General features: G+C 36.1%; 1 protein-coding gene across 1 annotated transcript in view; it reads right to left on the bottom strand.

The window, feature by feature from the left end:
- LOC102989593 (phospholipid scramblase 2-like) overlaps positions 1 to 17585 on the bottom strand; it is a 24663-nt gene extending 7078 nt beyond the window's left edge. The window contains 5 exon segments of the mRNA XM_024131821.1: positions 5821 to 5982; positions 8228 to 8448; positions 14581 to 14623; positions 15523 to 15779; positions 17543 to 17585. Coding sequence (XP_023987589.1) covers positions 5821 to 5982; positions 8228 to 8448; positions 14581 to 14623; positions 15523 to 15779; positions 17543 to 17585 — 726 coding nt within the window.
- Between the last annotated feature and the right edge of the window lie 1255 nt (positions 17586 to 18840).

Below are 18840 nucleotides of genomic sequence, written 5' to 3'. Positions count from 1 at the left end.
GATGCAGGGGACACGGGTTCGTGCCCCGGTCCGGGAGGATCCCACATGCCGTGGAGCGCCTGGGCCTGTGAGCCATGGCCGCTGAGCCTGCGCATCCAGAGCCTGTGCTCCGCAACGGGAGAGGCCATGACAGTGAGAGGCCTGCGTACCGCAAAAAAAAAAAAAAAAAAAAAGCTAGGTAAGTATCAAAAGAATATACTCTCATAAGTGTGAAATGCTAGAAAATTGATACAATTAAAAACAAATGATCATATCACTGGTTGCTGAAAAGATATTATTTACTAATTAAGCATTTATATAACATTTAGTATATGGATGGCATACAAAGGCTTTACAATTGTTAGGTAACTTAATGTACATAATAACCTTGCATGTTACATAGTATTATTATATACATTTTCCATATATAAAAACTGAAGCAAAGAAAGGTTAAGTAATTTGTCTAATGTTACACAGATAAGAAATTGTAGTCATGGGTTTCAAACCAAGGCATTCTGGCTCCAGGGTCTGCGCTCTTGATCGTTATAACACTCTTCCTTTTAAAAAGTTGATACTTAACTTTTAAAATTCCTAATGAAAATCTTAGTCAGGAGGTAGCAAACAATGGTCAGTGGGCCACATCTGCCTGCCTTCTGTTTTTGTAAATAAAGTTTAATGGTACACAAACATGACCATTCATTTATATATTGCCTATGACTACTTTTATGCTACAACAGTAGAACTGAGTAGTTGTGACAATGAATACATGACCCATATAACCTTAAATGTTTTCTATCTGGCCCTCTACAAAAAAAAATTTTTTTCATTCCTGCTTTAGGTAGATAGGAATAGAAAAAATGGTATGAAAACAATAGTAATATCTTTCTAAATTATTAAATATTTGTTACTATTTCAACTGAAATAATCAACTTGGTAGGTATTCCCACTATTATCATCATCATTATTATTATTATTGATGTGTAGGTAGGCTGGAAAAAAAACGAACAAACTGGTACATAAACATTAGAGGAACTACCATCTCATTTGCACTGTGATTTTATACCCAGAAAAACTAAGTAAATAAAGCAAAAACACCTAAATTTAATATTAGAATACAGTCATATGACTAGATAAAGGTAAAGAAAAATATCTTTTCTCATCATTTAAAATAAGCACCTCAAAATGTAAATATTCCTTCTTAATAATGAGAATGGCTATACATTACTTAGGAATAACTTAACAGAAAAGGCAGAGGTTCTGTATGAAGAAAACTATATGGCCTTATGAAGAATACAAAATAAGATATGAATTAAAAGACATAACACTACTGAGATGGGACAGGTTTAGCATCTCATACATGCTAATTTAAAAAAATGATAAACAGATTTTACACAATACTGATTAGATTCTAACCTCTGAAAAATTGAATGAAAAGGTCTTACTGTTCATATAAAAGGAAATATCAGATAATTCAAGAAAATATGATAAAGGAGAATAATGAGTGATCATTTTGCTATGACTAGACAGAGGACATATCATTAAGGCATCATAAGCATATCATAAGGCATTGCTGTGAAAAGAGATAGGTCACTGCAACAGAGCATAGAATCTCTAATAAAATTGCTGGTGAGTTAAAGATTTAAATATAAAATATTAAAAAACATTAGATAAAACATAAGGTTTGAGATGTAACTTTATAATTAAGACAAAAGAACCAGAAGCTATGAAAATAGCCATACTTAACCACATTAAGTAAATTGATACAGCCACTATGGAGAACAGTATGGAGGTTCCTTAAAAAACTAAAAATAGAACTACCATATGACCTAGCAATCCCACTCCTGGGCATATACCCAGAGAAAACCATAATGCAAAAAGATACATGCACCCCAGTGTTCATTGCAGCACTATTTACAATAGCCAGGACATGGAAGCAACCTAAATGCCCATCAACAGAGGAATGGATAAAGGAGATGTGGTACATATATACAGTGGAATATTACTCAGCCATAAAAAGGAACAAAACTGTGCCATTTGCAAAGGCGTGGATGGACCTAGAGACTGTCATACAGAGTGAAGTAAGTCAGAAAGAGAAAAACAAATATCGTATAATATCGCTTGTATATGGAATCTAGAAAAATGATACAGATGAACACATCTGCAAAGCAGACTTAGAGACACAGATGTAGAGAACAAATGTATGGACACCAAGGGGGGTAAGGGGGAGTGGGATGATTGGGAGATTAGGATTGACATATACACTACTATGTATAAAATAGATAACTAATGAGAACCTACTTATGGCACAGGGAACTCTACTCAGTGCTCTGTGGTGACCTAAATGGAAAGGAAATCCAAAAGAGAGGGGATATATGTATATGTATAGCTGATTCACTTTTCTGTACAGCAGAAACTAACACAACATTGTAAAGCAACTATACTCGAATAAAAATTAATTTAAAAATAAAAATAAAAAATAAAATTTCTGTACGGCAAATATATAAAAATAAAGTATGAAAACAAAGGGTAGATTTGTGGAAAAATTTGCATATCAGAGAAGAGATGCAGGATCAATGTCTCCAATGCACAAATTATTTTTGTAAATTGACAATAAAATGTAAACAACCCAATAGATAAATGGATATTAATACACAATGCAAAAAGAGCAAATACAAGTAGCTAGTAGAGGTAGAGTAAAATGCTCAAAATCTTAATTGTAGGTACTACATGTTAAAGTAGAGATAACTTCCCCCTTGTCACTTGCTGATTTTAGATTTCCATTTTTAGTTTGAAGTTTGCTGTTTATTTAAGCTGTACCTGAGTGTCATTTCTTTTTCTTACCCAGAACTCCTGGCAATCTCTGAATTGGAGCATCCATAGCATAAGGTCTGAAAGAATCTTAGCAATTTATCTCTTTAAAAATTATGTAAGCACATTCTCTGTCTTGTCTTTCTTTGCATCTCCTCTTTGGCATATGCACAAGTAATTTTTTCTAGCTTCTATGTCCCTTCAATTTTATTTTTGTCTCTTCAAATTGATGTCTTTTTCCCACCTCCTCTTTATTTTCTTCATATGGATCATCCAGTTCACTAATTCTCTCTTTACTTGTATCTAATTTTCAGCTCAACCTTTCTAATGCGTTGTTGTTGTTTTTTTAATCAGTGACTGTTCCTTATTTCTGAAGGTTCTTCTGGCTTGTTTTCAAACTCTTTTCATTCTCCTCTTGTGATCTTCCTTGTTTCTTCTTTAGTCTCTTTAATATTTATTTAGGTATTTCTTATATGATTGATTGCTGACTGTTCTATTATATGCAGTTTATTCCTGGTGGATTAGTTCCTAGAGCAGTATATAATTTTTGAATCTGCTCATGTGAAGATAGGCTTTTTCTGTAGGAATAGAAGGTGCTGTTGAAGAAAATCTTTTAGTGTGCTTTGCATCCAATCCTGAGATCTGTATCACCACTCCAGGTCAATTTCTATGTTTTGAGATTCCTGAACTAAAATGGAGGTATGTATTCAGACTTCAAAGTCACAGAGGGTGCTGGATTGGTTTCAGTTTCACGTAGGCATATTTTTTCCCCCACCAAGGGTCCTGGAAGAAGACAGATTTGCCTATCATCTCCATGGGACAGAAAGTCTACTTGGCTTTCTTCTACTCATTCTTGGGATAATTTTCTCATGGGTTTAACTACCATCTGTATGCTGAAAACTTCCCAACCTTTTCCTCTACATACCTAAAATCCAACATGACACAAATACAAATCATTAGCTTCCCACAGATCAACTGTTTCTCCTCCAATGTTCTTTTTTTAAAAAAAATTTATTTTATTTTATTTATTTTATTTTTGGCTGCACTGGGTCTTCATTGCTGTGCATGGGCTTTTCTCTGTTTGCAGAGAGCAGGGGCTACTCTTCAGTGCGTGGGCTTCTCATTGCGGTGGCTTCCCTTGTGGAACATGGGCTCTAGCCACGTGAGCTTCAGTAGTTGTGGCACGTGGGCTCAGTAGTTGTAGCTCGTGGGCTCTAGAGTGCAGGCTCAGTAGTTGTGGCTCATGGGCTTAGTTGCTCCGTGGCATGTGGGATCTTCCTGGACCAGATCTCGAACCTGTGTCCCCTGCATTGGCAGGCAGATTCTTAACCACTGTGCCACCAGGGAAGCCCTCCTCCAATCTTCTTAACTTGGCCAATGGATCATTATTCATTCAGCTTCTAAAACATGAGACATCAGAATCATCTCCAAATTTTTTTCTTCCTCAAATGACATCACATCTATGAATCAGTTTCACTCAGTTCCTTATGAAATATCTCTGAATTATTTTCTCCTTTAGAATAATACCTGTTCCTTCATGTTCAGGCTCTTATCACTTTCTACTTCAACTTTCACAGACCATTGATACCATGATGGAGTCTATGTTCCATAGTGGTCCCTCATACTGATAAATTCAGCCTTAAGGTGTCAAACTTTCCATCAGAAATTGATTCAAGTGACTATTTCTGAATTCTCTGAAAGAATACCTAGTTAGCATCATTCTAGAAGTACAGGAGAGAAGTTAATTCATTACATATAATGTATGTTTTAAGGCATTCATTGGGAAGGATTGCTGGATGAAATCTAAATTTCTCAGCATTAAATATCAGAGTTTAAAAATGTTTTCTGTGTTTTCACTTATTTCCACCAAATAAACTATCTGCCAGCTAAACTTCTGTTAATACTGTTCCTTGAATGAATAATTATCTTTCCACTGCTCTGAATCTTTGATAGACATACCATCCTCTACATGGAGAACTGATATTATATATACTTCTATAAAGTCCATTTACATATATATCACATACACATTATATGTATCTCTTTAAAAGAGCCTTTATAAAGTCTCTTTATACAATATTAGTTGTTGTTTTCTTAGTATTGCCCATCTCTGTCGAAGTCCATGTGAAGTGATTCATCTTTAAATAACCAGAGTCTAACACAGGAATTGAAAACTACTAGGGAAGCTAGGCAGATAATGTAAAAGAAAGATGCTGGATAGTGGAAAATCTTAGGCAGTTAGGGGACAGTGGGAGAGTTCCCACATCTTATCATAAGGGGATAGTCCTGCTCAGTGTTAGGAGATTTTTGTCCCTTCTGTGGAAATGTGGATGTAGTTGAACAGATTTTATGATTTTCTAATAGAATCATTATATTAAGATTAATTATAAGGCACCCAAACTTTATACATTTGCATCTAAATAATATAAAGTCTATAAGGCTAGACCACCTGCTGGAAAACTGCTGTGATAGAATTTCTTCATGTAGTAAATACACAGATATATTTTGATTTACAGTGACTCAATTAATGCAAAGACCAGGGCCATAGAGAAGCATAATTGCACAGTACGTCTTACACCATTTTTCTTAAAATTCTCTTTGTGTAAGTGAGCTTTTCATAGGAACTCAAAGATGTCAGAGCTTCTGAAGAGGGTCTGTCTGGCAGTCTGTGTTTCAGGTTAAGGAAATACCATGTGCTTTGGCATTCAGATTTAGTGACAAGGTTAATGTTCTTTTTAAAATGATAATATCCAGTGCCTCCATACAAAACCCACCATATTTAAGTGTTAGAGGCTTTGCTTATGTTTTTTTGACTATAAGGCTCTGCTTCTCTTTTTCCCATTTAATATAATCAACACTGACATTTAATCAGAGCAATAACTACCTCTGATCAAAGTTAAAAACATGAGCACATTATCTTCCTCTTGAGATATCAGTTTAACAATATTTATTTAATATATTTGTAACATCCTACAAAATTATATTCTCCTTATATTAGGAAAGCAAATCCTATAAATATGTCACATCTCTTACCTTAAATTCAACATTTCCACAAGTGTTGCACACAAAATATGGGCCTATAATTCTTAGAACATCCGTTTTATTCTCATTTTGAATTGTAAACTTTGGCAGATATGGGTGCCAGGTCTGAGTCACATAACCTATTGGTATACCAGGAGGAGCATAGATTTCTATCTACAAAAACAAAAGAGTATCATCATCATCATCATAACAGTGTCTGATAATAGCTCTCATTTACTGAATACTTGTTTTTCAATTAGTAATATTCTTTTCTCCCATCTTTACTGAGGTACAGTTGACATACAAAATTGTAGTATGTTTAAAGTGTACAATGTGATGATCTGGTAAATATACACATTGTGGAAAGATTACCACATTTAAGTTAAATGAAACAACCATCACGTCATATAGGTAACTTTTTTTTTTTTTTTTGGTACGAACACATGAGATCTATCTCTTAGCAAATTTCAAGTGTACAGTATAGTATTATTAACTGTAGTCCCCACGCTGCACATTAGATCCTCAGAACTTATTCATCTTATCACTGAAAGTTTGGAGTGTTTGACTAGCATACCCCAATTCTCCCACCACCCAGCCCCTGGCAACTACCATTATACTCTCTGTATCTATGAGTTAGACATTTTTTTTCAGATTCGACTTATACATGATACCATACAGTATTTGTCTTTTTTATCTGGCTTATTTCAGTTAGCATAATGCTTTCAGGTGCATGTATATTGTCACAAATGGCAAGATTTTCTTCTGTTTTTTGGCTGAATAATATTTTATGTGTGTATATATATACACGCATTTATATATACACACATATATATATTATTTATATATACACACACACACACACACATCTCACATTTTCTTTATCCATTCATCAGTCAATAGACACTAAGGATGTTTCCATATTGTGGCTACTAAATAAGCGTTCAATAAACACATGAGTGCAGAAACTTCTTTGAAACCTGGTTTTATTTCCTTAGGATATATACTGAAAAGTTGGATTGCTGGCTCATATGGTAGTTCTATTGTTAATTATCTGAGGAGACTTGATACTTTTTTCCATAATGGCTATACCAATTTACATTCCCACCAACAGTGTACAGAAGTTCCCTTTTTTCTACATCCTTGCCAACATATGTCTTGTCTTTGTGATAACAGACATTCTAACAGGTGTGATGCGATATTTCATTGTGGTTTTGATTTTCATTTTTCTGATCATTAGTGATTTTGAGCAGCTTTTCATATATATCTTTTGGCCATTTGTATGTTTTCTTTGAAAAAGACATTTCTTTAATGTCTATTTAGATCCTTTGCTCATTTTCTAAGTGCAAATACTGTTCTATGCACCACTTAATTCATAATACATTCTTAGCAGGTTGGTACTATTATTCCTATTTATAGAGGAACAGAGAGGTAAATTAATTTGTGTTAAGATTCCCCAGCTACAAAGTGGAAGAGAAGAGACACAAACTGCATACACAGTCTCCACTCTGAAGTATTGCTCTACTGGCCTCCTATATTTTAAAATTTTCTCTTTTATTCATACTTATGAAAAATATCTAAATTATTAAAAACTCTTTTCTTAAATTCCTTTAAAAACAGTGGTTTAGATGTATGGACAGAGCTCTGATCACTGGGGCAATTTTCAAATATGAATGGCAATTGTGCTAGGATGGAAAGAAAATGGGGCCTGGAATCTTGGCTCTGCACCTTAGCTGGGTGACCTGGAGAGCATCTCAGCATGTTCATCTGTAAATAAGGACTTCTTAGGTCTATTTTTTAAGACCAAAAGTATAATGTATGCTAATGTGCTCTATAAGTTGTAGAGAATATTCCATCTCTCAGTTTTTCCTCACCTATTCTTATGAATATTATTATATCTAAAGCAAGTGACATGGAAAACAAAATTTAGTATGAATAAGGTCAGTTATCCTTTCAAAATAAGTGCAGTATTGGACCTCATATCTCTATGTGCTTGTATCTCTGTGTGCCCTGCTCTCACAGCTACCTGTATGGATGACTGAGTGACCTAGGCAGCACTGGTCTAAGGCCAATGGTGATATAGGCAAAGGCCGACTTCCTAGAAACACTCTGTGCCCTGGCGTCTCCCCTGAGATCCATGTTCTCTATCAGAGGGCTGTCAAGTACTATGAAAGAGACACCTGGTCTTCATGGAGCTCAAGGATCTAAGATCTCACCCCCAGTGGGCACACTGCTCAGGGACATGGGGCTAACTGCTCAGTCTTTTCCACCTGTCTTTCTTCCTACAATTTATCCTCAAGCATAAACCAATAGCTGGCGGACCACTTTTCCTTTAAATCTCATTTGATTACATAAATTCAATGATAGGGTAAAAATTCTTACTGAACTACTTTACAAAGTACCCGGGTAATTGCTCACTGACCTCCTGCAGGCAGCAGGGAAAACAACAGCTGGTACACCTTAGTGGTCTCTTCAGAGTTATGACTTCTTGGCCCTTAAGATCATGAATACTCATGATAAAAGGCCTATAAGATCCATAGCAAAATCAGGTGCACAAAGCAGTATCCTCTGCTGCATAGTATATCCTCTGTCCAAGGCTGTTCTTAATTTCATACTTGTTATTGGTTTCATAACTTATTATGACTAAAAACATAGAAGAAACCATAATCAACAGTATGTTAAAACTATCTAGAATCTAAATATTTTAGACTTACATATTTTTGGACATTACTTTAGATTATATTTACCGAATAGATAGAAAAGGAAAGGTGTTTAGAGATGATCTTGACAGAGAAAAAAAGGCAAAGAAAAAAAGGAGGAAATGGTATAACGGTACTGAGAAATTAAGAGCATCTATGTAAGACTTGGAAGAGAAAACAACTTGTATCTTCCTAATTCCATAGACCTGTATCAGAAAGGGAGACTTTGCTGTGAGGGATGGTGCAGTGCTGCTGATGGCCACAGTCCTTATAAGTGAATGCAGAAAATGTCTACTTGTTCATATATTCAACTATGGTGGGGAATATAGGATGATTGCTATGTTTATGCACCATATAGTATTATATTAAGTAAATTTGCTTGAGATTTAGTTTTATAAATCACAGTCATGGCTTCTCTTTCTGCACTGTGTGAGGAAGGTGTGAGAGGGCTTTCTCTCAATGCACACATGTGAAGAGGGAGAGAGTGAAAATGCTAGGTGAGGTAGAACGTCACCCTGGGCCCAGGGCACCCTTGTTTAGCTCAGCAGTGGTTGTTCAGAAGTGGGAAATGGGTATTAGAGAAGGGGAAAGGCCCTTGGCAACCAAAGCTGCAAGTCGGAGGGTATCTAGACCACTGGCATCCTAAGTGAACTCTGTACCTTAGCAGGGGCTAATCTCTTCACGGGGGAAACAGAGATATGCTAAATACTGACACCCACGTGGTATCTTACCAAAGTGCTTCCCATATTGAACCACACTATGGAAACCTCTCCTTGCTTAAAGCCAGGAGGGAGCAATTCATGAGTCCACAGCCCTCATTAACATGGGTCATAGGATGTCAGAAGCCACGAAAATAATGAGCAAAAAGAAACACATGGAGACAAAAATCACTTTCAAATATCTGTGTCGATGGATTTAGTCAAATAGAAATATCATTCACAAGTTCTATCACCATGACCTCCTTTAAATGTCTTTTACTCAGACAGGCCCTGGACTTTGCCTTAAAAGAACCATCCTTGACCTCGCTATCTCCCAGTCAAATGTCTAATGAGAAAAAAATTAAACTGATTCACGAGACAGAATCTATTATCTAGCTGATTTCATTAAGTACCTTAATCTCAAAAGGCTTTAGTTTGTTCATCTCTAAAATGAGATCAATGTTTTTACACAGTCTCTAAGTTTCCTTCGAATTACTGAAAAAAATGAAAACAAATATGAGAATTCTATAGTTATATCTTTCTGGTGTATTAAATTTTGAACTGGGGACAGCTATAAATAAGTGCCTGTCATAGTCTCAGATGCTAAAAATAAAATGAGTAAACTCTATCACTTTATACTATTCAATGTTAAAATATGATATAGACTTTCTATTTGAGAAAAAAAGAAAATTTAAGACATCTATTTTAAAAACTGAAACTTAACAACTAGTAAATTTGTTACTTTATATTTTATGCCAAAGATATGTGTTTTCACACATCAATATAAACTTTTTGATCTAAGAATTCTGTAAAATGTGTCATATCTGGTCTTTTGAGTTTTATAATCTCAATGAAATATACCTTAGAATAAAATGTTAAAAAAATTCAGAATACAAACTATCAAACATTAAAGAGCTCCTTTCCAGAGAAAACTTAGTTTCAAAAATCTAAACAAACTCAATAATTTTATAAATATCTAATAATGTATATTATAAGTAATTTTTAAGATGATACTTTGAATTATTTTTTATTGAGATGTAATTGGCATAGACCATTGTATTGATTTTAGGTGTACAACATTATGATTTGATACCTGTATATATGTGAAATGAATACCACAGGTTTAGTTAATATCCTTACCACACATACATTCAAAATTTTTTTCTTGTGTGAGAAACTTTAAGATCTACTCTCTTAATAACTTTCAAATATACTATATAGTACTGTTAATTATGGTCACCATGCTGTACATTATGTCCCTAGGATATTTCTTTATCTTATAACTGAAAGTTTGTACCTTCTCACTACCTTCTCCAACCCATTTCTCCAACCCACTACCCCCATACGTATGGCAACCACCAATCTATTCTCTGAGTTTAGTTTCTTTCAGATTCCACATATAAGTGAGATCATACCGTATTTTCCCTCTCTAACTTATTTCACTTAGCATAATGCCTTCAAGATCCACCTGTGTTGTTGCAAATGGTAGGATTTCCTTCTTTTTCATGGCTGAATAAAATTCCAATGTATATATACCACGTTTTCTTCATTCATTCATCTGTTAACGGACACAAGTTGTTTCAAAGTCTTGACTACTGTAAATATGCTACAATAAACATGGAAGTGCATATACTCTTCTTGAGATAGTGATTTTTGTTTCCTATGGATAAATACCCAGAATTGGAATTGCTGGATCATATAGTAGTTCAATTTTTTAAACTGAGGTATAATTGACATATCACACTATATTTGTTTCTTTTCTTCTTGATTTTTTTGAGGAATTTCCATACTGTTTTCCATGATGGCCACACCAATGTACATTCCCACCAACAGTGCATAAGGGTTCTCTTTTCTCCATATCCTACCAACACTTCTTATCTCTCTTTTTTTTTATAATAGCCATTTTAAAGTGTGAGGTGATATCTCATTGTGGTTTTGATTTGTATTTTTCTGATCATTGGTGATGTTGAGCACCTTTTCATGTATGTGTTGGCTATTTATATGATTTTTTTGGAAAACATCTACTTAAATCCTCTGTCCATTTTTAAACAGTTTTTTCTATTGAGTTTTATAAATTATTTGTATATTTTGGATATTAATCCCTTATCAAATTTATGACTGGCAAATATTTTCACCCATTCATAGGTTGCTCTTTCATTTTGTTGATGGTTTCCTTTGCTGTACAGAAGCTATTTACTTTAATGTAGTCCTACTTGTTTGTTTTAGTTTTAGTTGTCTATGGTCTGTGACTTATACAAAAAATCATTACCTAGAACAATGTCAAGGAACTTAACCTCCTCTATTTTCTTCTAGGAGTCCTGTGGTTTCAGGTCTTACATTCAAAATCATTATTCCATTTTGAGTTCTTTTTTGTTGTGGTGTAAGACTGTGGTCTAGTTTTATTCTTTTGCATATAGAAATCCAATTTTTCCAACACCATTTATTGAAGAGACTGTCTTTTCCCCATTGTGTATTATTGGCTCTTTTGACACAAATTAATTGACTGCATATGTGTGGATTTATTTCTGGGCTTTGTATTCTCTTCCATTGGTCTATGTGTTCGTTTTATGCCAATATGATATTGTTTTGATTACTATAGCTTTGTAATATAGTTTGAAATCAGGAAGCATGATGAATACAGCTTTGTTCTTTCTCAAGATTGCTTTGGCTATTTGGGGGTTTTGTGGTTCCATACAAAATTTGGGATTGTTTTTTCTCTTTCAGTGAAAAATTTCATTGAAGTTTTGATATGGATTGAACTGAACCTATAGATTGCTTTGTGTAGTGTGGACACTTAAGCAATATTTATTTTCCCAGTCAATGAGGACAGAATACCTTTCCATTTATTTGTATCTTCTTCAATGTCTTTCATCAATGTCACATAATTTTCAGAGTACACGTTTCTTCCCTTCTTGGTTAAATATATTCCAGATATTTTCTTTTAGATATAATTATAAATGGTATTGTTTTGTTAATTTCTCTTTCTGATAGCTCATTGTTAGTGTATAGAAAGGCAACCAATTTTTGTATATCGATTTTGTATGCTGCACCTTTACTGTATTTGTTTATTAGTTCTATCAGTTTATTTGTGGAGTCTTTAAGGTTTTCTATATAGTATCATGTAATTTAAAAATAGAAACAGCTTACTTCTTCCTTTCTGATTTGGATGCCTTTTATTTCTTTTTCTTTCCTAGTTGCTCTAGTTTGGACTTCAGTTCTATGTTGAATAAAAGTGGCAAGAGTGGGTATCCTTGTCCTGTTATTTAACTTAGAGGAAAAGCTTTCAGTTTTTCATCATCAAATATGATGTTAGCTATAGGCGGCTTGTCACATATGGCCTTTTATGGGTGGGAGACATGTGTACAAGCTCCTTTCTAGGCGATATCAGCAAAGTAGGATGGGGGAGAGGGAGAGCATGAAGAGGGTACCCATCTCTGAGGACTCTGGATTGAACTGCAGTTGGCCCTAGATGTGTGTTAAATTGAAGCCTTCCCTGAAAATCAAGGCTTTTAAGATAAGCAGCTACACTTCTTTCATGGTAATACTGGGTTTCTTTCACAAAAAGACTGGGCTTCTTTTAGTCTGCTACATCTGTGCTGGGCCCTGGGGGGTTAGACGTAGTGAGTCAACATTTAAGAATTATCTCTGAATTTGTTATAGCCTTGTGGGTCTTATGTATGTAAACCCCATAACTTTCAAAGCTAGATATTTGGGGTGCCCACCACTCTCTGGAAATATTAAGAGTTGGGGTATCAGTTATGGGGTCAAATCCTTCACTCCTCAAGGTGAAGCTGGGCGTTGTGAGTTCCCTCCTGGTTGTGTGTTGTGCTGGGGGTATGGTTTATGGCGAGATGTGTCTCAGCTTCCCCTATCCATTTCAATGTGCATTATTTTTTCTCATTTATACAATGTGTAGAGTCACTCAGCTAATTTCTAGATTTCTTTCAGAGGGAACTGTTCTGTAGGTAGCTCTAGATTCATTTTGTCCATGGGAGGAGGTGAGTTCAGGAGCCTGCTCTGATACTACCTTGAACTGGTAGTTAAATTAAATTATAAGTAATTTAAATGTAATAGGTGATAAATGTATATACTTTAAATTTATTTTTATTGAAGTATAGTTGAATTATAATTCAACTAAGTAATTGTGTTAATTACTGCTGTACAGCAAAGTGACTCAGTTATACGTATACATTCATTCTTTTTCATATTCTTTTCCATTATGGTTTATCACAGGATATTGAATATAGTTTCCTGTGCTATAAAGTAGGACCTTGTTTTTTATCTACTCTATATATATATCAGTTTGCATCTGCTAATGCCAAACTCCCAATCCAACCCTCTCCCACCCCTCTCCCCCTTGGCAACCACCAGTGTATTCTCTATGTCCCTGATTCTGTTTCTGTTTCATAGATAGGTGCAGATAATTGTATATTTCAACCAAATCTATTACGCTGCTAGTACAATTCAGGTTCTAAATCTGCTACTGGAAAGGAACTGTCCAGAGATATAAAGGTGGATTTACGGATACATTCTACAACTAGCAGTTTTCACTAAACTCCTTATATCTGGAAGGAAGACACTCTGGTTCATGAATCTACCCAGGTTCTCTTTCCCCTGGCAGCAGTCTGGATCTAGTGGCTTCCTAAGTTTATTCTTGCACATGGAGAGCACTGAAAACATCTGGTAGAGTCAAAGGAGTCATTTAGCACAAGCAGAGGTGCTCTTCTAGGAAGCCAGGCTACTGGGACTGCTGGTCAGCACTCTCCAACATTGCAGTGTCCCTTCGTCTGAGCTGGTAATTCACAGTCTGTGGAACAGAGCCCATGGAACACAGGTTTTGTAGGGTTCACCTGAGCTCCCAAGAGAAACTGTGAGCAGGAATATGATTTTCCAAAACATCCCCATCCAAAGTCAAAAAGTTCACTCTCTTTGGAAATGTACTAAAGTAACTGTTAGTACATGGTAATAAGTTAACATGAGCCATTGCCGGTGGCTCTGCGCCAATGTCAAGGTTGTCAGAAACTGGGGAGAAAACAGCTGAAGTCATAGAAGTCAGGTAAAGAGACAGATTCCCTGAAGAGATGTCTAGAGAGAAGAGGGAACAAAAGTAAATTTTGATTGTTTTCCTTCTAAGTTAGAGTCCTTATCATGAGGACAGATACCCAGAGGAACAGTATTTTACCACTTGACTCCTAATTTCAAGAAATGAGCTGCTGATAATCTTCATCAATTCATTAAAAAGAGAGACATTTGTAAATAACCAGGCTTAACAGTCCAACATCGCTGAAAGTGTTATATTTGTGGTTGGTGACATGCCTCTATCTGCATAAACGTACCCTCTTTCTAAAAGAAATGTAATCAATACAATGAATACATACCTTCCGTAAGTTCAACTTGCTGATGAATCTGGATTTGATCTAGCTATCATAGTAAACAAAAAAATTAAGCTGTAAGCATATGTCAGTGTAGAGAGTGCAAGAGACACAACTAATTTTTTGAAAAATCATTGTGATATCACAGGAATATTTATTTTTGTATAGTTTGGACACAGAACCTCCTATTCTACTTTACCCATGAGATTTCTAACATCAAACAAATGTAAAACCTCATGTTGCTGAGATAAGCTATCATGTAGTACATTAAAATGTAGGACTTTTTTTCCCTTTACAGTTGCATTTATAAAATTGGGTCTTCAAAAGAATAAAAGCAACATGAAATGTAATTTTATTAGTTATGATAAAAAGTTGCATAATATTATACACAAAACATTATTCCATTTTGGTACCACTTGTTGAAACTGAACACTAAGTTTTATTTGATGTTTGTTTCTAACTCCTAGGGAATTATTTAGTCTTGGGATTAAAGGGCACAGGATCCAGAACCAAGGTTCCAGAAGTAAAAAGCCATTTCTACTTCCTGGGCATTTTGATGCTGAGCAAATTATGTAACTTTCTCTAAGCCTCTGTTTCCTTTTTGATAAAATGGTGATAAGTATAGCATGTATATATCATAGAGTTTCTAAAGGATTAACTCCGTTAATACATGTATTATACTTAGGAACAAATCCTGGAAAATAGTGCTTAGTAAAGGTTTCCTATTGATTACTATTGCAGATTATATTCAAGATTATAGAACACACAATTTCCTAAGACATTTATATTTTGCTTTACTAGTAAACCTTGCCTAGAAGAATTAGAGTAATTTGTTAGCAAAAAGTGTTGTTTTACCATTTCAGACTTTTGTGAATTAGTCATTTGTTAATGTCATTAGGTAAACTGGAAGCACATTTTTACGTGAGTCTTTTATGTATTTGTAATTACCTGATTTAAATATTCCAACCCTGGTGGACTGTCTGATGAAGGTGTTAGCTCTGGAATCCATAGTAGCCTTGCAGGCACACTTGTCTGAAGAGACACTGGCTGGTATTGGATAGGAATGCCAACTAGGCCAGCCCCTCTATCACCAACTAGATAGTCAGTCTGGGTTCCAGTGTAGCCAGGCTGGGGATCAGGATATTCAGCCTGGATTTCAGGATTGCTAGCCTGGGGGGCAGGACAGCCAGTATGTCCTGGAGATGCTAAAATATGAACAAGTGAAATTATTTGTAACTGCACAGAAAAGTGAAAATATCCGTTCTTTTAGTTATCTACAAACTAAAAATTTCTGCTCAGAAATCCTGATCCTGTGAAGCTTAAGGTTTGTGTTTTTACCATTTAACAATTTTTCAATCAAATATCTGTTGTTTCATATCCACTTCTATTTTGAGGGTTTTGGGCTGTATATAGAGTTGGTGCACATCCTTACACTTAGTCTTCAAAATTCAGATGAAAATATGCTTGAAACCTAAGAAAGTGAAAAAAAAATTAACAGCATCACATACATATTCTGGAATGCCTTCATGGAAATGAGATATGGCATTGGGTAGAGGGCCCACAATAGAGGTGTTAAGCCAGCATTTCCAGATTCAAATCACCCTGCAAAAAAATGATAATTATGGAAATCTGACAAATGGAACTTCCTGTATGTATAGAATTGGCAGTGGTTTTGCCCGCTTAAGGAATATTTGTCAAGGTCTAGAGATATTTTTGTTGTTCCTACTGCAGATCAGAGTGATACTGGCATATAGTTGATAGAGGCCAGGAATGCTGTTAAATATCCTAAAGTGCTCAGAACAGCACCCTGAAATAAAGAATTATCCATCCCCAAATATTATAGTGTTGCTATCGAGAACCCTGGTATAGAGGTAAAGGCTTGTCATTCCATCTAGTACTGTCCAGACACTCCTCTGGGTTAACAGTTTGCCTGGGGTTTTAATCCATGGTTTATCCCTTTTCTAAGACCCTGTCATCAGAAAAAAAAGTTGACTATGATACTTAAGTTACAAATTAAATTTCACAATTTTGTACCCTCAGCTCTCTGGAAAATACAATTTGAGAACAAAAGAAGGTAAAAAGTATAAGAGGCAAAATTGTCTTAAGTATTAAGCATAGTATGAGAAAAATTTAGTAAGTGTATACTCTGTGTTCCATGAAAATTTGTAAACAGTGAAGCTTCATAAGCTTATATGTACAGTACACAGAATAGCAGTTCCATCAAAATGTAATATAATTTGAAAGGACTGTGTCCCAAAATATTTTAACTGCAAAGGCTATACAAAATTTAATACTAAGAATAGGCCATTTATAAACACATTTAAATGGAGCACAGATGACAAAACACATACCTCATTAAAGAGTAAGGCTTAAAAGACTTTTTCAGAGGGAGATCAATGGTGGAGTAAGAGGACATGGAGCTCACCTCCCACCACAAACACATCAAAAATACATCTACATGTGGAACAATTCTCATGGAAAACTAACAGGAAACTGGCAGAAAGACTCCTGTACAACCAAGGCTGTAACAAAGATACATGTGTAATCGGGTAGAATGTGAAGAAAAGCGATTGGGTCAGGACCTGTGCCCCTGGGAGGGTAATCAGAGGAAAAGGGAGATCACATGGGTGGACACTTGCCCTGGGGAGTGAGCAGGTTGAGCCATAGACTGGGTGTCTTAGTTCTGAGGGTCTTATGTATGTGAGGCAAGCCTCCTTGGCTACTTGGAGAAATGCTGGGGCAGATAAAAAGGGTGGAGAAGCTTAGATTCCACTCAAGAGGAGTGTGTAGTGCTGGCTTGCCCCCAGGAAGGGTGAACAGTGGTCTGCCCTAGTGGCCGCCACCTCACCACACTTCCCAGTCTGAGGCAAGTGAACACCCCAGCCCCACTCACTCCACACCACAGCTTGGAACTAGATCTAGGGTGTCCAGGACCAGGGAAAATACTTGACCTAGGGACAGAGACTACCTGGGTACCCAGAGGATAGCTCAGGTGGGATGGTGGCAGCCATTGTGTTTACTCAAGTGGCACCCCAGAAGCAGCCCAGACTTCTGACAGCAGCTGCAATTCCCATGACTTTCATGTTGTGTGCCTCAGCCTCAGCTGAGCAAACACTGCAGCCTAGCCCACTCTATGCAACAGTGCAGCTCTAGATCGGGGTGGGGTTGGGCACAACCACGGAAAAAGCCACTATGGGCTATATCTGAGCAGAGCCACAGGTGCCTAAACAGGCAGAGCATTTGACCTCGGTAAGCACACGAGTCCCACTTGCTTCACCAGTCCCCACCTTTAGAGCAAAGAACCTAGTGTGAGAAGAAGGAAAAACACACACCTAAAGAGAACAGAGCCAGCTCGAGCCTGACCTTCAGGGCTATTGCTTCAGCAAGGTGGGAGTAGACCCCACCATTGACAGGGTGATGATGGCCACTGAGCATAGAGGAAGTTCTTCCTCATAGCTTGCTCAGGCTCTAGCTCCTCCATCACCAACCACACCTCCTACCAAGGTGATAGCTGCCAGCACACACTGAGGAAACATGTGACTGGTGTCCATCATATCCAGCCCTCCCACCTGCAGAGGGACGCTCTCATACAAGAACACTGCTTTAAGACCACAAAGTTAACTGTTTCACCTAAATTAATAGAGGGAGAGAAAGTTAAGAAAAATGAAAAGGCAGAGGAACTACTCTCAATTGAAAGAGCAAGAGAAAACACCTGAAAAATAAATAATAAAACAAATAAATAATTTACCAAATAAAAATTCAGAACATTGGTAACAAATATGCTAACTGATTTAGGGGAGATAATTGATCTAAACACAGATCATTTTAACTAGGAATTAGAAAATATAAAAAGCCCCAATCAAAACTAAATAATTCAATATATGAAATGAAAAAAGCCCTGTAGAAGCAATGAGTAGCAAACTAAATGAAACCAAAGAATGCATAAGTGATCTGGAAGATAGAATAATGGAAATCATTCAGTCAGCACAGCAGACAGAAAAATGAATGAAAAAAAATGAAAGCAACATATGAGATGTCTGGGATAACATTAAATGTGCCAACATTTGCATTATAGGGGTTGTAGAAGGAGAAGAGAGAAAGAAGGGTATCACAAATGTATTTGAAGAATTTATAGCTGAAACTTCCCAAACCTAAAGAAGGAAACAGGTATCCAGGTATAGGAAGCAAAGAGGGTCCCCAACAAGATGACCCACACACAAAGACATATCAAATTAAAATTTCAAAAGTTAAATATAAAGAGGGAAT

The sequence above is a fragment of the Physeter macrocephalus genome, chromosome 1 (genome assembly GCF_002837175.3).
Source record: "Physeter macrocephalus isolate SW-GA chromosome 1, ASM283717v5, whole genome shotgun sequence".
NCBI lineage: Eukaryota > Metazoa > Chordata > Mammalia > Artiodactyla > Physeteridae > Physeter > Physeter macrocephalus.
The sequence above is the reverse complement of the archived record's forward strand: the minus strand, read 5'-3'. Positions and strand labels throughout refer to the sequence as shown.